The 23,392-nt window shown below is 56.1% G+C and overlaps 2 protein-coding genes across 6 annotated transcripts in view; both read left to right on the forward strand.

Annotated features, from left to right (window-relative positions):
• ST3GAL3 (ST3 beta-galactoside alpha-2,3-sialyltransferase 3) overlaps positions 1-17,237 on the forward strand; it is a 188,120-nt gene extending 170,883 nt beyond the window's left edge. For 4 of the 5 annotated variants that reach the window (XM_032877539.1, XM_032877542.1, XM_032877541.1 and 1 more), the window contains 3 exons: positions 10,982-11,128; positions 11,324-11,470; positions 16,627-17,237. In XM_032877539.1, coding sequence (XP_032733430.1) covers positions 10,982-11,128; positions 11,324-11,470; positions 16,627-16,716 — 384 coding nt within the window. In that variant the 3' untranslated portion in view covers positions 16,717-17,237. Of the gene's footprint in view, positions 1-10,981; positions 11,129-11,323; positions 11,471-16,626 lie in introns of those variants that run through there. The other variant, XM_032877544.1, reaches the window with a different exon arrangement.
• Positions 17,238-19,979: 2,742 nt separating this feature from the next.
• On the forward strand, positions 19,980-23,118 carry ARTN (artemin). Its single transcript, XM_032877038.1, has 5 exons — positions 19,980-20,339; positions 20,544-20,693; positions 21,991-22,050; positions 22,391-22,529; positions 22,610-23,118. The coding sequence occupies exons 3-5, from the start codon at positions 21,991-21,993 to the stop codon at positions 23,089-23,091; spliced, it is 681 nt and encodes a 226-aa protein (XP_032732929.1). The 5' UTR covers positions 19,980-20,339; positions 20,544-20,693; the 3' UTR covers positions 23,092-23,118.
• Positions 23,119-23,392: the final 274 nt, after the last annotated feature.

Below are 23,392 nucleotides of genomic sequence, written 5' to 3' on the forward strand. Positions count from 1 at the left end.
ACAACTGGCTAAGTGGCAGAGCTGAACTCACACCCAGCTCTGGCTGCTTCTGGGGTCTTCCTAGGAAAGAAGCCTGATTGCATCACCCTCCCGCTTAGAATCCTTCACCTGTCCGCTCCCCTCCTGGCATGGCCCATGAGAATGGTAAGAGCTGCGGTTTACTGAGCCCCTCCACGTGCCAGGCCCTGGGCTGCGCGGTTTCCATGAAGTGCCTCAGCCGGCCATGTCAACAGCCCTGCACAGCCAGATGACGAGTAGTAGTTAAGTGGCAGGGTAGTGCTTTGAACCAGACGGGTCTTGCATCACCGTCGTACTTAGTTACCTCTCACTGATTTATTGATTCATTCATTCAGCCAGTCCAAATCAGTCAGCAAAGTCACACAGAGCCCAGGTTTCAGACGCTGTCTTCCTCCCCCGACAGCTCCCTCGTGCCCTCCCCCACTATCTCTGCCTCCAGCCAGTGCAGTGCCAGGGAGCCCCCCCATGAAGAGGGACGCTCTAGCTGAGACGGTGGTGATGCCGCTTGCCACCCCTGTGTCCTGTCCCTGGCCATTGTTCTTCTCACAACCTGGTCTGCAGTTCTGCACGACATCCCCGCCCCTGTTCTAAGCAGAAGTCTTCCCATCCCGCGCGAAAACAAAGGTCGTCAGCAGTCAGGAACTCTGGACTTCTGAGCCTCCGGTCTTCCAGCTTGGTGGGATCCCCATCCACCCCGGCTTCCCTCCTCACTGTCCTCTTTGTGCCTCTCCCATTCAAGGTCGCTTTTCTCCCAGGCTCTGGACGCCATCTTTTCCCACCTTCTCAGGGACTTTCTTCTTTTCTCACTTCTTCCTGGATCCTCCTCTCACATACGTGATTTCATTCGGGTCTCTCTCACCTTACAAATGAAGGCCCTCTTTCCTGTGTGTTCCTCCTCCCTGCGTCCCTCCTTTTCAGGTTTCTGGAAAGAGTCCTCACTTGTCTGTGACACATCTCTCTGCCTTCCCCTTCTCTTTCTCAATCCTCTCCAGGCCAGCTTCCAGATCTCTCTCTCTGCTGGCGGTAGCCTGATTCCAAATCCAGTGGGCTCAACTTCTTCCTCCCTTAAGAGGAACAGCTTGTTGGCAGACCCCCAGCGAGCACTTACTGTGAACAGGGCTCTGTGCTGAGTTGTGGGAATGATCCTTGGCCTTACTAGCTCCTGGCCAGATGCCAGGGTGGGGTGGGGGGAGAGGTGGTTTGGCATGCTTCATTCCCCACCTCTTTCGCCCTCTGGACTCATCCAGTCTCCAAATCTGGGACTCCTGCCTTTAAGAATGCCTCGATTACACCATCTCAGCAGCTTCCCCTTTCCCTGAGTCCTGTCGGGTCCCCCTCCGGTCCACTGTCCACATCTGTATCCAAAAGAGTCCTCCTCAGGTGTCCATCTGGGTGGTTCCTTCTGCTTAACTGTTCCCATTGCCTACATGTTGTGGCTCTCAAAGGGCCATCCCATGCCCTCAGCACCGGTATCACCTGGAAATGTGTCAGAAATGCATTTGGGCCCCCTCACCCCGCTTCAGCCTTGTGAATGAGAAGCTCTGGGTGCGGGCCCAGCAGTCTGTTGTCATGAGCCATCCAGGAGGTTTGGGTACGGACTCAGCTGTGATACAGCCAGATTCCATGGCCCAATGCCCTTGACCTGGCCCCTGCCATGCCCTTCCTTGTCCTTGCGCCTCTTTCTTGCATCCAACACACCCCCTGCACTCTGGCTGTGCCGGCACCCATATCCTGTTTCCCGCCTCCGTGCCTCAGCTGCTCCCCTTCGAGAGGCCGTCGTCAGAGCCCACAGCGAAACGCTCCTTGCTCTGTTCCCCTTAAGGTTTTGCATTTCTGTCAGCTCTTATAAGCCCCCAGAGGATGGGAACGGTCGTGTTTGTCTCTCCAAGTCCATCACCTCCAGCCGTGTCTTAAACATATTTGGCCACACATAAGTGAATCGGTATGTGTGGAAACTGAGGCTCAGAGTAAGGCAGGAACTTCTGGCAGAGTCAGGATTCCAACCCAAGTCTTCCAACCCTCAGTCAGGGCTCCTTCCTCTCCTTCGGGCCGTCTCCTTCTTTCATGGCCCTGGGAGGTCGTTCTTTTAGATCCAAACCCTTGCTCTCCTCGTGCCTCTCCTAAGCATGCCTTTCCCTTAAGTATGTTTGATCTTCCTTTCGCGGGTCAAGTTCACTCTGCTGCATGAAGAAATGAGAGCTTCCCCATCCTTGATGCTCTGCGTCTTTCCCTTGTCTGTCAGCCACACGGAGCTGGCCCCACGCCGACTCCTATTCCTGTTCATCACTTTTTCCAAATATAGCTTTCAAAAAGGTTTTCTGACCTTCTGCTCATAGCGCACATCAAGGTAAATTCCAAATGGACTAAAAAGTAAAAATATAAAAACATGACCAAAGGGAACTTTGAAGTAAGTAGAATAGAAATCAGATCCCTGGAGGGGAAAGAACTTTCAAGGGATAGACGTGCTAGGAGAAATCAGATTTAATAATATATGAAAATTTATGCCGAATTAACAATGAAAAGACTAGAGATACCATAAAACTTAGAAAAAGTTTATTTTGGAGGTGTGACGGACCAATGGTTATTGTTACAAAAGCTGACAAGAAAAGCTTCAGGACCCCGGCGGAATAAAAGGGCAGGAGACTGAACAAATCACACAGAAGGAAATATAACTAGGAACAATAAAAATATGCTGAACCTTCTAGCAGTCAGAGAAATCCATGCAAAGGCAATAGGATGCCTTTATCACCTACCACATCTTTAAAGAACGTGTTCAAATTCTGATACATGATGCTGGCAAGAGTGTGGTGACAGGTGCTCTCGGAGGCTACTAGTCAGAGTGTAAACGGGGACAAGGTTTTTGGAAAGGAAATGACATTCGGCACCAACAGCCATTATCCAAAGGAAGGACAAATGTGCACACAATGATTTCTATTACAGTGTTATTTATAATGGACAAACCCAAGTGTAACCTGAGGGGTTCATTACATAAATTGTAGTTCAACGACAGGGAGGAGTGTCAGCGACCCTGCGGAGGAGGGGAGGGGGCTGACCCTGCAGCTGGGATGGGCATGGGCACTCGGGCCAGTGTTGCCATGTTGTCTCGGCCACCCCTGCCCCTGCTGCTTCTGTGTGGGCAAGGTCAGCGAAGCGGCACTGGATTCCATGTTGGGAACGAATGATTCCTCTGCCTCGGCCAGCGGGTGACCACCACCTTCTGAGAATTGAGACTCGGCCAGCAGGGGCCCAGGAATGAGTGCGTCAGGGAGGGCAGCGGGCCCTGGGCACAGGGCAAGGGCCACCTGGTCAGGAAGGTCCCGCCACCTCATGTCTTGGCCTCTGGGACACTTGAAGCCCAGGACCCTAACCAGCTAGTTTCCTGGCCCAGCCTCTGTAGATGCTGGCTGAAGTTCAGGGCACACAGAAGAGCATGGGTGACAAATGTATATTCAGTGACTCGGTGTGACTGGCATGTGGCATGAGTGCGGTTGTGCCCCAAGACCTGGCCCGGGGGGGCGCATGGCTCTCCTCTGGCCACACCGTTTGCTGTGGACTGAAGAAGGAGTTGCCTCCCACAGGCCCGTCCTCACTCGGTAGACCATTACCCACAGCTAGAGACTCAGAGTTTCTTGGGCTAACAGGGCCAAGTCCACTTCTGTCCTCCCAAAGACAGGATATGCCTTCATGTGTACAGACCTAGAAGCCCAGCAGGGGCTGTGTACAGAGGCTGGGAGCAGAAGGTGGATATGCGGGCTGGGGAGTAGGTGCACATGTGCACAGCACTTCTCATGGTGTGGGGTAGGGGGAGAGCTGGCGTGGGGAGAGGAGGGAGGCAGGGCAAGGTGGGCTCTCCTGGCACCACCGTGGCCCAGCCCAGATCTGCAGGAGTCAGGATTCTAAATGCAAATCCGGATATCCAGATGGGTTTTCAAGGGAGAATAGAATATATTTTATTTAACAGCTTGATAGCTTAATCTGTAACTTTCAACCATTTAGAATCTAAAATTTAGACCTGTGGCACGTGGAATCCATTTGTAATTTTGTGCCTTGCCCCACACGCACTGGGGAGCGGCCTGCATGGATGTGGGGGCAAGGACACCGATGAGGCTGGGTAGGCAGGGGGTAGAAGGTGAAGGGTCACATCGAGGAGTTTGGACTTCATCTTGTGGTATAAACAGTAGCAGAAGCCAGCGAGCTGACTTGTTGCCAAACGTATTACATGCAGGACTGATTTGTCGTAGCACAAACCACGATGAAGGAGGAACTGTTCTTTCCCTTATTTTGTAGATGAGGATGAGACGATTTAGGGCAAATAATGTGGCTGGGACACAGGGTTGGTAGTTAGGGTGTCAGGGTTCAAAGACCTACGGAATCATGGGAGCAACCCCGGCCACCAGCCGGGCTGGGCTGACGGACAGTGTGAAGGTGGGAAGCATAAGGCTGTGTGATGGGTCTGCCCAGAAGCCACAGATTTGGTAGTTGTTTGGTTCCTGGGGGTGAGGGAGAGGGAGAGGTCAGGGGAGGCGGAGGACTCATGTCTGTGTTGTTGGGAAAGAAGGATGGTGGTGGATCCTCAGGGAACATAGATCAGAGAAGAAAACAAGCCTCTTGGGCCTTGGTTTCTTCATCTGGGGACTCGACCAGATGCTGGTAAAGGTCTCTTTTTGTATTATTATAATCTGTGTTTTGGGGGGTCATTGGTTGTCCAAAATGTTAGACAATCTCTTTGTACAAAACGTACATGATTTCTATGTCACAGGCCCTCAAGTATTCATTGATTGGTTGATCTGGGTTAAGCATGAACTCTGAGCTGTTTGCATCTGTACATAGCCTACTTTTTGAGCTCTTCATTTTTTTTAAGGGGGAAGGGACAGAGGGAGAAAGAGAATCTATGGAGCCCGATGCAGGGCTCGATCCCACGACCCTGAGATCATGACTTGATCCAGAATCAAGAGTTGGTCACTTAGCTGACCGAGCCTCCCAGGCGCCCCTCGAGCTCATTTCACCTGTGGTTTTGTTCGTGTCACTTTGCTGTCCCTCCCATTTTATGTGCCATGCACTTGAAGGTTTTTTGGATGAGTCTTCTCTGTATATATTTTAAGTAAGTGCAGCAGGTATTTTAAACCTCTCTTCGGCTCTTTCTCACATTATAACCACCCTACCACGTACGAAGGTGTTTGTATACCGCCCTGTCTTTCCCACTGCGTTACAGATTTCTGCTGGGTTAGGAAAACAAAACCAAAAGCCAGACCTACACTTTTAATTATCCTGCGAAGCTGTCCCAGTGGGCAGCGGAAAGCCACGGAATATGGTAGTCCTGAGAGCGTGTGGATCAGATTTGTGCAGGGAAGTGAAGAAATTGAAGGCGGAGGTGGGGAGACCTGGTGGCCTTTGGGGTGACCCCAGGGAGAAGAGCTGGCCTGTCCCAAGGTGGGAGCAGTGGGGAGCAGGAGGGAGCACACCTGCCCTGCTCTGGGCCACAGTGAACCAGCCCGTGGTGAGCCTCTCCACTCCCAGACCTCTCCTAAGGGACAAGGGGATGAAGGAAGGGGCTGCAGGAGGAGATTCCACGAGGGCACGGGGAAGCCACGGGCTCTGGCTGGGGAGGCGCTCTTGTCCTGGAAGCTTCCCCAGTTGCTCTTGGCTGTGCTGAAGACCAGAGCAAGGCATATCTGCGGGAGAACTGCAGCGGCCACACACCGCACACTGTCGAGCTGGGTCCTGACTTGACTGAGCCAGGGACCTTCCTGGAAGGGGAGGGACTCAAGAAGGAAGGAAGGCAGTGTCCAGCTGGCCTCGAGGAGAGGTTGGACCGTTCTGTAGGCCTCTGCGTTATGTCCTATGGGGCAGGGAAAGGAGCCGTGAGAGGCCTGGGGCTACATTTGGGTAGGCCTTCTGGGACAGGGCTGTGTTCTGGTGGTGGGCTTGGCAGTGTCAGCCAGTGGGGGAAGGCTCCAGCGCCCACTGCCCTCCTGCAAGGGGCCAGAGGGAACACACCCCCGCCCTGATTTTGGATGTCTGGACGTCTGTGTCCTGGTGTGTGGGGCGTCTGGCTCTACAATCCATACAGTCCTCCCAACTCTGGGAAGTGGGTCCCATCACCTCCGTTATGCATGAGGACATTGAGGCTGGAGGAGATGACGCCCCAGGTCACACGTGTGCAGTCGGGACGTGAAGCTCAAGTTTCATGGGCTCCAGCCCCCCTGCTCCCGCCCGGCACCCCGCCTGTCTCATGGCTCCCGTCAGTCTCTGGGGCCTCGGCTTCCACCTGCCCCTTCAGGGTTGGCTGCAGGCTTCTCATCCCCTCTCACCCCATTACCAGAGATTCTCTCTCTCTTTTTTTTTTTTCCTGTCCAAGTTTTTATTTCAATGTCAGTTCACATACATAACAGTTTATTCAGTTTCTGGTGTAGAAATGAGGGATCCGGTACTTCCGTACAGTAGCCTGTCAGGCGCCCTCCTCCGTGCCCGTCCCCAGTTTCCCCCCTCCCAGCACAGGGGTTCTTCAGCGGGGTCCGCAGGTCCCTTGGCTTCGGGGATCCCGTGACCCTCGCATCGTTGTGCAGAATGTAAAATGTGTATGTGCTCATGTGTGTGTGGTTTTTTTCTGAGAAGAGAAGCCATAGCTTTTATTTTAGGAGACAGGCTGGGGGTTTGTTGGTACTTGGTATTTTTATGGCTGGGAAAACCCCGACATGCCCAAATCATGTCTTGGTCTTATTTCTCCTTTCCCTGAAATTCTTGAGGAGTCTCTGCCTCAGGACAGTGACAATGGGAGAAAAGAAACCAGAGCCGCTGAACTATTCGGTGCACCAGTTCTGGGGCTCTCCGGCCGGGCTCTCTGGGACTCGAGACCCACGCCCAGGCCTCCTTTCCCCAGAGGCAGGGAGCAGAGGCCGAGATCAGGAGCTGGGCCTGCTGCTGTATGACAGCACGGAGCTAAAGAGGGGTGTGTGTGTGTGTGTGTGTGTGTGTGTGTGTGTGTGTGTGTGTGTTTGTTAGAGAGAAAGACTTCTTGCTATCCCAGTAATTGTGACACTCAGTACCCTCAAACCAAAGTGGCCAGATCAGCTGCTTCTCCTCTCCACCGAAGCTTTGTTGGAGTCTCACAGAGGATAGAGCTGATAAGCTCATTTCTGACGGTTTTACATAGTAGTCATATGGGACTTCAGAGAGGACACCTCATGTCATGGAGAGAACCAGCTTCTGAAGCTGGATCAGCCAGATTCTCCCCTCGCCTTTCTGAACCCCAGTCGCCTCTGTGAAATGGGATGTGGGGCACCTGCCAGGCGACCCCTCCTCACTTCGGAGCTGGAGGGCAGAGGGGAGGGCTCATTCACCCTTAACCCCAGGCCCCAGACTTCTGGAGGCAGGAACAGTAGTGACAACGGTCATTGGGGTGGCAGAACACCCATCTCGGCCTCATGACACTCGGGTGTCACACTTGGCCCAGCCACCTCTGTGACCTTGATTGAGCATGTTGCTTCATCTTGGGGACTATACCTGTGAAGTGGTGAAAGCAGAGGAGATGTAAACAAGTAAGGTCTGTGAAAACCAGCCAGGAGACTTGCTCCCCACCACCCCGGCCCCCAGCTGTGCCCTCCTGGTTCTCCTGAGCCACCCAGTGCCTCCTGCTCTTCAGATGGGGGTGAGGGGCAGGCATGGGCGGGAACCCCAGGTGCGGAACTGTTGGGGCCTGCCAGGTCCCGCAGAGGGGACAGAGGCCTGGCACAGGCTGGCACCTGCATTCCTTTCAGTCCACACCTGGCCCTCTCAGCGGGGGCTCCTCCCCAGGTTTGCATAAGATCTAGGCCATCTCCACCCTTCCCCTTCCTGTGGGGTCCTGTGGTCCCTGCCTTTGGGTCTGTGGGATTCCGAGATAGAATCGAAAGAAGCAGATATGCAATAAGCCAGGATGGGCTGGAGAGACAAAGAATCCAGTGCGGATTCCCGGGTTTCTGGCTTGGAAGGTGGGGTGGATAGTAGAAGTGAGAGAACTGATAGTAGAAGGGATAGAAGAACATACAGATAGTGGAAGAGGAGTCAGAGCGCATCTGGAGAAACCAGAAACCACGTTCACATCCAGCAACAGCGGATTGGTTCAGTAAGTTATGAGACATCCTGGTGAGACCAGTTCTTAGAAAACAAACTTTTGATGTCTGTAAAGATCAGTTATATAGCTGTATCATTTAGCCAAACCTCTGCTGTATACTTCTGGATTTTCCTCTGGTTTGAATTGTGCTATTATAAATAACACCGAATAAGCAGCCTTTTTTACAAAGGTCTTCACCATTCCGATTACTGTTAGAAGAGAAAGGTTGCAGTCATCAGATACAGAAACAGCCTTCAGGCTTTTGGTCATATTGTCAGTTTCATTTTAGAAAGGCTCTACCAGTTTTACTCCTATAGCGGAGTGCAGGAGAATCCCGCCTGGGTGTGCCGACCGCCACAGTGCCAAGCAAGATACATACAGAGAGACACATGCACACACGTACACATATTTTATTTATTTATTTATTTTAAGATCTTATTTATTTGACAGAGAGACAGAGAGATCACAAGTAGGCAGAGAGGCAGGCAGAGAGAGAGAGGGGAGGAAGCAGGCTCCCTGTGGAGCAGAGAGCCCTACGAGGGGCTTGATCCCAGGACCCTGGGATCATGACCCGAGCCAAAGGCAGAGGCTTTAACCCACTGAGCCACCCAGGCGCCCCAACGTACACGTATTTTAGAGGATAACAAGGAACATCTTATTTTAATTTGCGTCTCGTTGTCAATATTGGTTTTTTTATGCTTATTAACCTTGTGCTCTTTCCCTACTTTTATGGTGTCCTGTTAATTTTTTCATTAATTTTTAAAATATGTATTTCTTATTATCTGTGCAAAATGTTTCTCACTTTTTTGTTTCCCTCATAATTTGACTTATTCTATTTTTTAAAAAGATTTCTATTTATTTATTTGACAGAGACACAGTGAGAGAGGAAACACAAGCAGGGGGAGCAGGAGAGGGAGAAGTAGGCTTCCTACGGAGCAGGGAGCCCCATGCAGGGCTCGATCCCAGGACCCTGGGATCCTGACCTGAGCTGAAGACAGACATTTAATGACTGAGCCACCCAGACAACCCACTTATTCTATTTTTGATACAGCAAAACCCTTAAAAATGTTTACAAAGTCAGGATCTGGGGTTTTTGTTTTTTTAGTGTATTTCTGACATTGCATTAACATGTCAAAAGTTCAGTGATAAAATATACACCTCAATTTTCTTTTAGTTTTGCTTTTTTAGCATTTAGTAATTTCGTGTAGGGTATGAGGAGAGGAAGTAAAAGGATCTTTTTTCTAAAGAGCAGATTTTCAAATACCACTTGCTGAGAAAATGTTCTTGGGCCCACCGGTGGTGAAGCTTCCTTTTCCATAACCTTAGCTAAATGCATATAAATCTGTATATGGTTCTGCTTCCGGGCTCTCTTGGTTCATTGCTGTTTGTGTTGATTCTAAAACATCTATCAATGCCTTAATAGTTGCAAATTCGTAATATACTCTAATATCTAATATGTAAGTTTGGGGGCTATTTTTGGTAAATTTCAGAAGTCCTATTGGGATTTTTCTTAGACTTCTGTTAAGCCCACATGAATCTGGGCAGACTTGGCATTGCGTTAATATTCAGCCTTCCCATCCAATAACATAGTTTGTCTCTCCCGTTTCTTTTTTTAAGTCATTCTTTTACGTCTCTCGATAAGGGATTATCGCTTTTTTAAAAGTAGTATTTCAGGTCACGTATCTTTAACTCTGTCGCTCAGTAGTTGATATTTTTGTTAGGATTGCAAATGGGATCTCCTTTGTAGTATATCTGGTGATGGTTCCTGTTGGAGTTCACGTCCCATTACTAAATTATTCTGTCCATTCTAAGTTTAGTTGTTTTTCTCAGGTTTTCTAGGCAAATAACAAACACCCTGAGATACCAGGTTGGAGTCCATGGCTGGGGAATGCCTCCAGTTTGCAGGGTTGGTGCGATTCTCTCCAGCAGTAGCCGGAGCCCAGTGGGTGGAAAAGGTGGATGAATGAGTCGAGCCCAAGTTGAGGGGCTCCCAAGGCTGGGGCAATAGAAGGGCAAGGGGCATGGGGCTGTGAGCTCTCCTGTGTGCTCCCTAGGGTGACCGACTTCAGGGACTAGACCAGGAAGGGCTCATGGACTGTACAGAAAGGTAGGGCTTGGGGCTGGAGGAAGGGAGAGGGTCAGGAGAGGATGTTGTGGCCCTGGAATGGATGCTGGGATGTCAAGTTTTGAGACCTGATGCCTTTCCTGTACAGGACTGGGCTCCCCGAGATCTCCACTTTGCAATTAGAGCCACTAAAGCTCTGAGAGCTTGTCACTTGCCTAAAGTCACCCACTGCTAATCAGTGGCATATTGTGTTCTGCTGTGCCTTACTAGCTCACGTTCTGTCCTTATTTTTCAGGTTCACTTTAGAACAGTTAACTGAAAGCAAGGAGAGACAGCAGAAGGGAAAGGAGGCGAGCCCAGCAGAGCAGCTAGGAGAGAGAGGGCAGGCTCCTCGTGGGCCCCTCAGCTGCAAAGAGGAGGGGACAGCTGGGCTGCTGGGTCCTCCTGCTGACCCAAGAATCCCCTCGAACCAGAACGGCACACCTCAGGGCCCCACCCAGAAGTGCCCCTGCCCTGCGATTCACTCTATGTCCTCCCTCACACATGGTGGCCCCACCATGTCCCCCACCACCTACTCTTGTCTCTGTCATACATCCTGTGTCGTGACCCCCCACCCCTGACCGTAGCACACCAGCTTATCCCTCTACCAGGCTGTCTGTTCCTTGTGCCCCCGGTCCCCCAGTATATACATAATGTCTGCACCTTGTTTCTCGTTTGCCTGTACACACTTGGGGCCCTGCCCCCACACACACGGTCCCATGACGAGCTGTGTGCCCAGCTCACGCCCACTTATGCTGTGTCTGCAGAGTGCTTCTGATGGCTTCTGGAAATCTGTGGCCACGCGAGTGCCCAAGGAGCCCCCCGAGATTCGCATCCTCAACCCGTACTTCATCCAGGAGGCTGCCTTCACCCTCATCGGACTGCCCTTCAACAATGGCCTTATGGGCCGTGGGGTGAGATGGCAGGACCCTGGGGGATGGCAGAGGGGAGCTGGGCCAGAGATGCCTCAGGAGGGGAGGACAGGGTGGCAGGGTGGGGGGGCAGGGGCCCAGCCCTGGGGCCTGGAGCTCAGCTCTGGTTAGTGTGGTTAAGGGTCTCAGCCTGGCTCAGTAATCCAGCTGAATTCTGCCCTCCTCCGTGCCCTCCAGAACATCCCGACCCTTGGCAGCGTGGCGGTGACCATGGCACTACACGGCTGTGATGAGGTGGCAGTCGCAGGCTTTGGCTATGACATGAGCACGCCCAACGCACCCCTGCACTACTACGAGACCGTGCGCATGGCGGCCATCAAAGAGGTGCCGGGCTGGGTGGGAGGCAGTCCCTGGGCAGCGCCGAGGGAGGGATGCTCCCAGCACAAACGGACAGAGTGGGGTGAACCAGTGGCTGGTCCAGCTGCCCTGAGCCCTGCCTTTAGCTAAGTTGGATCACAGGCGATCCATCCCTGCCTCTGGGTCTCTGGTCACCAAGCATCCTCTGTGCCCCTGAACCTAGCGCCCCCTTCCCTGCCCTTCTCTCCTCGAATTTTCCCTCCCTGGCACGCTCCCTGCCCTGGTCCTGCACCTGCCTCATCCTTGCTCTCCCCAACTGCCACATGCTAATCCTGGCACCAGCTCAGCACCATCTTCCCCTAGAAGACTTCCGTGCCCTCTCAGACCACCCAGAGACATTGCCTCTCCATGCCAGACAGTCCCTGCACCCCTCTGCGTTCCCTGGGAAGGGACGCCCTGTAGCATGGGTGCTCTTGATCACCCAGAATGGCTTCCCAGGTGGTCCACATGTCCAGGTGCCTTCACGTTCAAGAAGCATTCCCGGTGTCCGGGCTGGCAGCCAGCCTCTTCTGACAGCATCTTTGCCTTCACATCCAGAGCCCATGTGAATCCCTCTCCCAGTCCCCTCACTCCCACCACCGGCCTTCCACGGATGCCAGCCCACGACCTGCACATCTTGGGCCAGTGCTTTGATCAGCTTCTCTGCTTCCACAGGGGGGCTGGGGTGGAGCGGGTATTGGAGAACACCTCCCCTCTGTGCAGACTCCTAGTCCTGTAAATGTAGTGCTTCCCATCTCAGCCAGCCCTCCCTCCTGCTCAGCACCTTTTCACATGCCCCCCTCCAGCCCCGAGCCCTGGATTCCCTGAAGGCTCCTGCACCATCCCTGTGTCCAATGGGAGCACAGGCTACAGCGGGGACTCGGGCAGCTCCTGTGGGCTCGTCCCCTCTGCCCTCCTCACTCCGTCACAGCCCGACTTCCCCCTTCCCCTGCCATGACTCCCACAAAGGTCACCATGACTCAGCGCAAGGCTGTCAAATCCAGTGGACACGTGTAAGCCTCATTTCTCCTGACCTCTCAGAAATGCTTTTTAAGTTGACCACTCCTTCCTCTTTGAAACTTTTCCTGCTCGGACTTGGGAGTCCGTGATCTCGGGTGTTCCTCTCATTTCACTTGCCAGTCTCTCTCATTCTCTTCCTCAGCGTCCTTGATTTCAGTCCACCCCCCGAGTCAGCATTCACTAGGGCTCCATCCTGGACGGTCTTCTCACATTCCACGTTCTCCAGGAGCTTGACGTCCCCATCTGTGGGTTAAGTTCCTTTCTGTAGGATCTCGCATGTGTTGTTCACTCAGGCACCTTAAGCCATGAGAAGTTATTGCAGGAATTTAAGCGTGCCTTGGGAAACCCGGAACAGCCTTATGGTTGCCTTATCCCTGTTGCCTGGAGTGGGATTCAGGAGTGGGGGGCCCACCGCGGGGCTAGGACAGCTCCAGATTGATGCGATCGCCTTCAGTAGTGGTTCCAGGCCTGCCTCCTCATTGCCAGGACCCCGTTGGTCTTTCCCTCTGTGTCTCTTTGTGTATCTTCTTGCCTTTTGGGCCCCTGCCTGCACCCACTCGGAACCATTAACACAGCATTCACCTGTCTCCTGGCTTCTGTTTCGTGGTATCTTTGGCCTCTTACACACTGCTTTCATGCAAACTTGGTGTCCGGGTTCCAAGCAGAGGGTGGGAGGCTGTAGCCAGCTCCCGCAGGGCTTCTTGTGCTGCGGTGAGGAGTTTGGACATCGCTCCACCGGCCAGGAGGAGCCATGGGAGGGTTTCAGGCTGCATGTAGTAGGTCACTAGCATGTAGTGCGTCACCTACTAGCATGTAGTAGGTCACTCTGGCTGCAGCACGAAACAGAAGGCCACAAGGCAGAGATTGAGCTAGCCGGGGGCCTGTCCCAGCAGTCTAGGCAAGACACGAAGACTCTGTCGACTCCAGAGTGGATGAGAAGATGGAGACAGACAGAATTTTCGATCGGTAGGGCCTGGGTCTGCCCCAGTGCAGGAATGAGGGAGAAGGGCTACACCTTCCCTGAAGCCCTTGGTGGTGCCTGTTCCCTTTCTTCTTGGGCATGCCAGATCTCAGTTTCCAGGCCAAACCGCCCCCCCACCCCATCCCCATCATCCTCTGAAACTGGCTGCCTTGATGCTCACAGCATTGGCTACACCTGCTCCATGCAGGGTGCTGGGGACTTCAAGTTAGGAGATCCCATGGCCTGGGTGTAGAACCTGACTCTGTACCTTTCTTTCCTTCCCAGTAAGGGGGTAATGATAGCACCTATTCCCTAGGTTTGGGGAAGATTAAACCCAATAATGTGTTTAGAAAAAAAGGCTTGGCACCCAGTAAGCATTCATACTGTTAGTTGTTATTATTAACGTTTTATCTGTACTTGTCACTGTTAACCTCCCAATATCCTGGTTGAGGATTCACTGGAAATGCTGGTGCCTGTGTTTGGGGTCCCCACTGTCCACCTTGAGTGTCTGCAGGAAGCACTTGAACTGTCCAGCTCCCTGGCCCAAGCACTGTTCCCCTCTGCTCGGCCCATGGGCCCATTCTCCACGCCCAGCAGGAAGGGGCGGGCAGCCGAGGTTCCGTGCTGGGGGATCTACAAGGAACGTCAAAGGAGTTTGGAGAGGGGACAGAGCGAAAGAAGGAAGGAGTTAGGAAGGTGAAGGGTTGTGGAGACCAAGGGAGCAGCGCGCAGGGACAGTCTACCACATCTGGCGCTGTCGAGAAGTCTAGTGAAAGGAGCACTGGGAAGCGGCGAGGGGCTGCACCAGTGAGGTGGCCCCGTGTATGGTGGGGAGAGCAGCCTCGAAGGCCAGTGGCTGAGCAGGGAGTAAAGGCAGTGCACAGAGGCAGGCGTGGTGCCCAGTACGTGCTCCCAGGAAGCAGGGAGGAGGAGGTGGAGGATGGAGCAGCAGCTCGCTCAGGGCTGATGTGGGCTCACACAGGACTGTGCGAGTTGTGTGAGTTGGGAGCACAGCTGCCTGTTGAGGTCCATGGCCCGCAGGGAGGGGAGCGATTGCCCAGGGAGAGGGAGAGCACAGAGCACCAGCAGTTGGCACAGCCCCCGGGTTTAATGACTGGGTGAGGGGCGAGGAACCAGAGATGGAGGAAGGAAAAGAGCTGTCAGAAGGACAGCTGCATCCAGAATCGGGGTCCTGCTGAGGCTCGGGACCCAGGACTGCCAGAATTCGGCCCCAGCCCGTAGATGGTGTAGACAACACAGTATAGACAGCTCTGGTAAGCCCCTGTGCTGTCCACGTGGAAGGGAGAATGAGGTGGCTTTGCCTGACCTAAGAGAGCTACAACCCAGGGCCAGTCGTTGTGTTCCCTGTTTTATTATGGACACTGTCAAACATACTCATCAATGTAGACAGTAATATAATGAGCGCTCATGCATCTATCACTGACCTCCCTCAATTATCAATGCCTGGCCAGTGTTCACCTGTCCTCCCTTTCGTGCACCCCTCCCCACTGATTATTTGGAAACAAGTCTCAGATATCATATCATTCTGACCATAAATATTTCAGTAACTTTCTCTAAAAGATAGGCACTTTTTAAAAATTATCATAATACTATTATCACACCTAAAAATCTTTTAACAGTTTCTTAATATCATAAAAAATGTCCAGTCTTGGGGTGCCTGGCTGGCTCAGTCAGAAAAGCATGCAACTCTTGGTCTCAGGTTCATGAGTGCCAGCCCAACAATGGGTGTAGAGATGAGTAAAAATAAGTAAACAAGCTTTTTAAAAAAATCCAGTCTTCCCCTGAGCTTTCAACCGTCAGTGACTCCTGGTGGGTGTTCTTGAAACAAACCCATCAGTGATTGCTTCTTCATGGGGGTGATAGAGGGGAGGCGTAAGGAAAGAGTGGTCTAAGTGTACACATTTGTTTGGATCCTGGCCCTGCCATTCCTCCAGGCCTCTGTGTTCTTACCCTCAAAATCTAATTTCATTCAGCACATCTTTATTGAGCACCTACTGTGTGCCGAATAGTCCCTGCCTTCAAAGAGAGACAGTGTGCCGAATGAGTGACTCTTCGAGGGATGAGGGCAGATCACGCTGGGGGTCTGCAGCAGGAAGGGACAGGTCACAGATGGCAGAGTGTTGTGACAGGAGCCTCAGGGGAGCCAGAGGTTTTAGGGAGTTTGGAGGGGCAGTGGTGTAGACGCAGTGATTGAGAGAGGCAGACCCTGCAGACCTTCCAGGCACCGTGGAATGTGGAGTGGAGAGAAGAAACAGTCACCATTTGAGATGTGTCTGGGGGACACTGTCCTTAGGAGCAGCCAGGTTCATGGTTAGCCCAAGAAGTTGAAGGGCATAGTCAGAGGATACAGGGAATTTGGCCTGTGTTTCCGATCAAAAAGACTTGGCAAGCTGGAGAAGGTGGACTGGAAGAGACTAGGGCCAGGACAGAGCCCTGGGTCCTTAGCCCCAGCCAGCAGTGCCCGTGAACACCACGGTCAGGCTCCCGCAGTGCGGTCAGGTACATACAAACTCCGAAGAGGCTATCTGCTTTCCCTGAGCCAGTCAGTCCGTACTTTTTCATTCTTTGAGGGACTTAGCCACCAGAGCCTCCTGGTACAAGTACCAGGGACAGGAGAGAGCCTGAGCCCAAGTGGTCTTCGCCCAGGAAAGGCCCAGAAGGCGGCATCTTCCCTGTAATTTCCACATTCACAGAAAGGTGAGCCTCTTGTCCTCAGCCCCCCACCCCCACCCCCCGGCTCCTCTGATCTGGGAGGCAGGATTTCATCAGCCTGGAGACCGCGTTGCATCAGGCCAGAGGATGACTAAGTGACCCCACGCAGTCCTCCTTCCAGCAGGGCACAGCCCCCAGGTCTGGGCCAGCTCTCCCTGACTCACATGGTCTACCCTCAGGGTGCCTAGGAGCTAGGTGCTCTGGATGCACAGCTAGACAAGGAGGTGACGTCTGTTGAACAGAGTGTGTGAAGGCCCCTGTCTTCGAAGTCTTGGAAGGAGAGGACAGGCAGAGTTCTCGTAGGGCGAGGAAAGGGGTTCTGGGAAGGGAGGACGTTGAGCAGATTTCCCAGTCACAGAGCACTGGGAGAGTGCTGGGCAGAGGAGAGCACCGAGCTCCACTCATCCCTTCCCTGTGCCTTGCCTTCCAGTCCTGGACGCACAATATCCAGCGAGAGAAAGAGTTTCTGCGGAAGCTGGTGAAAGCACGTGTCATCACTGACCTAACCAGCGGCATCTGACGTGGGCGCAGCACATGGCCACAGAGGTCCTGGCACCGCCAAGAGGAAGCAGCAGCCACCACCACCTGCCCACCCCATTGGCCTCAGTCTGGCTCTGCCTAAAAGGCGCAGGAGTCTTCAGACCCAGAAAAGGACAGTGCCAAGTGGCCCCAGGGGTGGCGAGGCCTTGGCAGGGCAGCCAGAGCTGTGTCTGCCCAGAGGCCAGCCTCAGAGACCAGCACTTAGCCTCATTCTCAGCCTGGGTCCTTGAAGTCAGAGGGCCGGAAGGCCACCGGCTGTGCCCAGCAGGCCCAGCATGCGGGAGGTGGACATCAGGCAGCAAGGCTGCTGCTGGAATCATTTCTCCAATCAGTGTTTGGTGTATTATCATTTTGTGAATTTGGGTGGGGGGGGAGGGGCGGGATAATTTATTTTTAAATAAGGTTGGAGATGTCAAGTTGGGTCCACTTGCCATGCAGAAAGAGGCCCACCAGGGGGCCCGCCGGGCAGTGGTACCAGCAGCCTCCCTGGAGAGTGGGGGGGTGCCACGACTAGCCCATGCCCTGCTTGGGGCTTGGCGGAGGTGGGCAGGATCTCATGCCAGCCCCCTCCTGCTCCTGACACTGTTTGGCCCTTCTTGAGGAGAAGATGGGGTATTCCCATTCACCAGCCCCTAACTACCCCACAGGGAAACCTGGAGCCATCATTTAAGCCAACAAGACAGATCCTGGCTTAAGCAGAGAGAACTTGAAAGCTCTTGCTTTCTTGAAACCTCTTGCCAGGAGGCAAGGCCTGGCCGAGCCTGATGGAAATGCCCCCCGCCCCCCAGCTGATCCGTAGGACGGTGCCCCAGCCTGGACTGACCAACTCGGCAGCTGTTCTGGATTTCAGCAATGAGACTGTCAGGTCCTTGGGTTCTGCCTTTAGCCTGGACTGGAGGGAAATGAGGCTCAAGGACCTTGTCCAGGCTGTGGCAGCCATCCTGGAAGCAATAAAGCTCTTCCCTGAATCTGGCCTCCTCTGCTTTCTGTGATGCTCCTGAAAGAAGCAGGACCCTGGGGCCTTGGCAACGGCATGAAAGCCAAGGGCCATCTCTCTAGCCCACAGATTCCTGGGCCCCTTCCTCTTCTCCTTCTGAAGCCTCTCCCATCCCTCACAGTCCCGCACCCTCTTCACCTTAAGAGAGGCCGACCCGAAGTAGGAGGGCATGCCCCAGGGTCTGCCCTACCCCGAAGGAGCCAGAGGGCAGGGGGCTGAAGTCCACAGGGCCCCAGAGCCCCAGTTACACAGGGACAGAGATTCCTGCAAGCTCAGGAAAACGATGTGCTGAGCCCCGACATAGAGAGGCTCCTTGACCAACCTTACTCCTGGCTCCCAGGGCTGAGCTCCAGAGGGAATAGGCCCCGTCCCCCCCAGAGCACAAAGGCGCACCCCTCCCCGCAACCCCTCTCCATCCACACAGTACAGGAAGGCAGAGCCCAGCTCTAGGCACCCCCAGGTGAACCCGGGAAAGGACACCCCCCACCCCGACCCCGAGAGACCTAGAATCTGATGGCTCCCCTCCCAGGGTACCCAGGCAGACCTGAGATCAGGGCAAACCATGCCCACATCTGAGGCATGGAGTGCACTTCCTGCCAGAGCTGCCACTGTGGCAGTAAGTGAGGCTGGCCGGCCCCCTTGCCTCCCGCCTGCCTTCCCAAGGGCCACCAGCGTCCCATATGCCCCCTTAACTGCTGTGGTTGGTTCTCGGGCAGAAGCCGCCTCTGCTGGGGGGAAAGCCAGGCCCTGACGGAGGGACAGGCACACCCAGAACTCCCTTGGGATGCTGCTGGAAACAGGGCACCATTCCAATGAGTTCCCGCATTCTACGGGAATGCGCCCCCTGGAGTTGTACCAGGCCTAGGTGGCTGCCTACAAGAGTCAGCCATGACTGAGCCCCAGGTTGCAGGAAGCAACAAAGGGAGGAGCTATTCCCTGCGTGGTCCCCTGTCCCCCAGGGGTCCTGTCAGGCCCGCAGACAGGCCCTGTGCCCCCCACCCCCAGCAGGTCTCTGTGCTCTGGCTTCCCCTGCACGGGACCTGCTGTCACAAAGCTACGGTTCTCGGCCCTGGCCATACACCAGGCGAACCCGTGCAAACTGGAAAACCTGCACATGCCCACCCCAAGATTCTGATTCAGGTCTGGGGTGGGGCCCAGATGTGGGTGGTTTTTAAAGGTCCACAGGTGATTCTGATGCATAGACAAGGCCTAGCTGGTCCGCACACGTCCCCTGAGCACTTTCCTCCCCACCCACGGCTCCCAGTTGTCGGCTGGTCGGCAATTCCCCAATTGCCCTCTTCAGCCCAGCTCTCTCCGCTTTGCTCCAGGCTACACAGTTGGCTACTTCCTGAACATGGCCACTAAGGTAATCCACAGGTCCTTCCAAAGCCACACGTCAAACACCCAACTCCGGAGCTCCTGTCTCCAACCCATCCTCCTCAAGGGAGCCCCGCTGCCTGCATGCACCCCTCCACCTGGTCACCCGGGCCAGAGGCGCATCTTTGTCTGTCTTACCTCTTCATCCCATCCAATCAGGCACCAACTGAGTCCAAGAAGCTGTGGTCTGAAAAGCCTTGTGGCCCTCTGCCCCCCCACCCCGAGTCTCTGCCTCAGTCTCCTCTCTCCCCAGCAGCCTCCCTACGTCTCCCACCACCACCCCCCAACCAGCCAGTCACTGTAACACATGTCTGGTCGCACCAGTCTCCTGCCTGCCACCTTCAGTGGTCCCCAGTCCACTGGTATAAAGTCCAGACTCCCCAGTATGACACACAGGATCTGGCCTTTCCTTACCTCTATCCGTGTTACTCAACCTCCACCTCACCTGCTAAATTGCTGTAATTAGGCACCTGAAACACTACCCTCCAGCTCCTACCTCAAAGCTTCCGTGCATGCGTCTCTCCTCTGTGACCCTCCCCTCTGCCGCCGGGGCTCCCGCTCCTACCAGTGCGGCCCCAGGGAGCGCAGCGTTTGCCTGGCGGGCGGCAGGGAGGCTGGAGCAGGGTCAGGCCTCCGGAGCCCCAGCGCCCCACTTCACCAATCCGACAAGTCCATGGTTCTGCGGAGAGAAGAAGCTTGCGGTGGGCCAGGGTTCGGAGAGCAGCCACGGTGGCTTAGCCAGCTGGGACCCCGGAGCACACGCCAATCTCTGGGCCCCACAGCAGAGGCAGCGACCGGCCTGTCTCCTCCCTGCCCGCCCTCCGCCCAGCCTCCCAACTCCCTACTTTGCGTGCCTACAAACTCTGAACTCCCAGTTCCCGTGCCTCTCCACCGCCCGGGTTCTCCACTCTGCATCCCCAGGGTCCCTTCCCAGCGTCTCCTCCCCCAGCCCAGCTTGGGGGACCTAGCGTATCCCGGGGGGACCGGATCACAGCAGGTGGAGCGGCCAGGTGAGCCCTGAAAGGTGGGGCTGGGCGGGGGCGCTCCGGGCCCCACCCCGGGATCCGGTGACGCCGGGGCTGGAATTTGACACCGGATGGCGGCGGGCATGAGGCTGCTAAGGGATGGAGTTGGGCTCGGCCCCCAGACACGGCCCACGGGCTCTGCCAGCAGCAGGTCCCTTGGGCCCCAGCCCTCACTGCGTCCCGGACCCAGAACCCTGCACCGCGGTAAGCCGACCTGTTGGCCCACCCTTGTCCCAGCCCTGGGGCTAGGGGGAGCGGGCAGGAGAGTTCCCCTCCACTCCTCTCTCACATCCTCCCTCTCCTGGGCCAGAGGCATAGCTCTCCGCCCCTCCTGGCCCCCTCAGTCCCCCTGTCGCTGGTCGGACTGCGCTAGCCCGCCGTAATGTGAGGCTCCCGCTGCTGCTACAGGGCGCAGACTGGCTGCCAAGGCCACGCTTTTGGCTGAAAGGGGCGCTGCCAGGTGCACAGCCCTGGGCATGAGCCTTTTAAGCTGCGGAGGAAAGCTCAGCACTGGTCCCAGGAAAGGTGCCTAGAAGACCACAGAGGAGGACCCCTGTGGTGAGTATCTGGCTGGCAAGCGGGGAAGCAAGGACTGGAGGACCAAGTGGCCCCCAGACCGCTAGGAGGGAGACGGCCTGACCTGCCCTCAAGAGACCAGCTCCTGAGCTCCCCCTAGCGCAGGGGGTCACTGAGGCTGCCTGGCCGTGGCTTGCACTCCATCAATGAGAAGTCACTAGCCTGGTCCCTCGAGGCCGGATTCAAGTAGGAGCACACCAGGGAGGCCTGCCTGGGGTTGATCTGGTCCACAGGTATGCAGGCGTCCTGTGTGCTGTGGGGTGGGACCCACGGGCAGACCAGCTAGTGAGGGCTCTAGGGCCCCAGAAGGGTATTTGGGAATGCCAACCAGGGTAGGTTCACCAAAGTGTTGGTGGGGCTCAGAAAGGCTGGCTGGGCTCAGGAAGCATGGCTCATGGGAGAAACTTAGAGGAGCAGGGCCAGGCTACCAGACCCACAGGAAGCTGGAGGGGGACAGACCTGGACCAGCTCTCAAAGACCAGGTTGAAGTGGAGGCCTGGTTGGCCCTCCTGGGAGCATGAGTCTATCTGAGCACGGCCAAAAGCCCACCCCCTGCTTTGAGTCGGCAGGCTTGACAATGCTGCCCCCTGGTGGCCACAGGGAGCCATGCCCAGGCCCCATGTTCGAGGGCCCATCAGCCCCCATCATCCGCTGGCTCATCTGTGGGGAGAAGAGAGAACTCTGGAGGCCCTGGGTCCAGACAGAGATCACAGAGGAGCAAGGAGCAGCAGCGCTGGGTGGGCAACACGGGCTGACGCTGGGGCATCGCCGACATCAGATAGGTCAACAGCAAACACCCTGAATCCTCTCTAGTCCACATCTTCCTCCTCTGTGCCATGGAGACAAAGGTCTCTGTGGGACCCAGAGTGTCCAGCTACTTCTTTCTCCAGCTGCTCCTGGCAGCTGCAGCCCTGCGGCACAGAGCAGTGAGGTCCTGGGGCAAGAGACCTTGGGATGTGAAGCAGTCGCAGAGTTTCCCTGAGTCTTACTTGTGCAGGTGGAAAATGAGGATTATGCCAGCTACCTCATGGAGTTGTGAGGACTGAAAGAGGGAACAGGTGCAAAGTTCCAACACAAAGTTAGGTTCTCAATGCAGTTACTTCTCCTCCCGGGTTGAGTCCAGCCATCCAAGTCCCTTGTACTTCGTCTGGAAACACGGAAGAGGAGGGATGACCTACCCAGAGGATAACTCATCTCTCATTGTCCCAGGCTGCCTCAAGAGGAGGAGAGGGGTGGGAACAGGTCAGCTAGGGCTGATGGGCGCACCTGGTATTGACAGATGGAGCCCGGATGTGGAAGCCCTTCTGTGCTGCCCCACTGGCCCCCGCCTAGGCGGCAGGTGAGTGGTTCTCCCAGTGACTGCCATCTGGAATTGAGGGAAGGTGGTTTGAGTGGGGAGGCAGCGTAGGGCTTGGCCTGGGCTGGCGACAGAAGAGGTAGAAGGAACGGTCAAGGAGGGACCAGAAGTAAGGAGGAACGTCAGTGATCTGTCCCCTCGGCTCCCTGAGGCAGCAGACCCACTATCCTCCAACCTAAACCCTTGGGGAGCTCCCCTCACACAACTAAGCGCCCATCCTCTCTCTGAACCCCGCTGCCCCAGCCCCTTCGCGACCTCCCTCCACCCCAGCCGACCCAGGGGCCCTATTCCTCCCTGAGGCTCCACTGCTGTCTCTGCGCAGCCGGCCCTGTGGCCAACCCTGGCCGCTCTGGCCCTGCTGAGCAGCGTCGCCGAGACCTCCCTGGGCCCCGCGCCCCGCAGTCCCGCCCCGCGCCTCGGCCCCGCTCCGGCCCCGGCTCCCCCCACCGGCCACCTGCCCGGTAGGTGAGAGGGCGAGGGGGCGGGGCGGGACGGGACGGGGCTGGCCCGGGACCCGGTGCGTGACTCCGTCTCCTTGCAGGGGGCCGCGCGGCCCGCACGTGCGGCGGAAGAGCCCGGCGGCCGTCGCCCCAGCCGCCCCGGCCCGCGCCCCTGCCGCCCGCGCCCTCGCCAGCGCTGGCCCGCGGGGGCCGCGCGGCGCGAGCCGGTGGCCGGGACGGCCGCGCGAGCCGGGGGAGCCGCGCGCGGACGGCGGGGGCGCGGGGCTGCCGCCTGCGCTCGCAGCTGGTGCCGGTGCGCGCGCTCGGCCTGGGCCACAGCTCCGACGAGCTGGTGCGTTTCCGCTTCTGCAGCGGCTCCTGCCGCCGCGCGCGCTCCCCGCACGACCTCAGCCTGGCCAGCCTGTTGGGCGCCGGGGCCCTACGGCCGCCCCCGGGCTCTCGGCCGGTCAGCCAGCCGTGCTGCCGCCCCACGCGCTACGAGGCCGTCTCCTTCATGGACGTCAACAGCACCTGGAGAACCGTGGATCGCCTTTCGGCCACTGCCTGCGGCTGCCTGGGCTGAAGCCTCGCTCACGGGGTTGGCGGACTACACCCTTACCCGCGGCTTCTGGCGCCCGGGGCCCTCTCGCCGGAGAGCCCGGGGTGGGGTAGGGGCGGGGGGCGGCTGGGGCCTCGGCCCAAAACCGAGGCCTCTGCCCGGTGAATGATGGCCATGAGCCCCCTAGAGATGGAGGGACGACGGGCCTGGGGCCCTAGGGGCCTCGCCCTGCCAGTCCCAGCCCTGCAGACACCAGACACCTCAGCGGCGGAGACCTTGGGACCCGCTTCGCACAGACTCTGGCGCTGACTCGGCCACGGCCCCC

The sequence above is a fragment of the Lontra canadensis genome, unplaced genomic scaffold, assembly GCF_010015895.1.
Source record: "Lontra canadensis isolate GAN:19392208 unplaced genomic scaffold, GSC_riverotter_1.0 scaffold60, whole genome shotgun sequence".
NCBI classification, from domain to species: Eukaryota; Metazoa; Chordata; class Mammalia; order Carnivora; family Mustelidae; genus Lontra; species Lontra canadensis.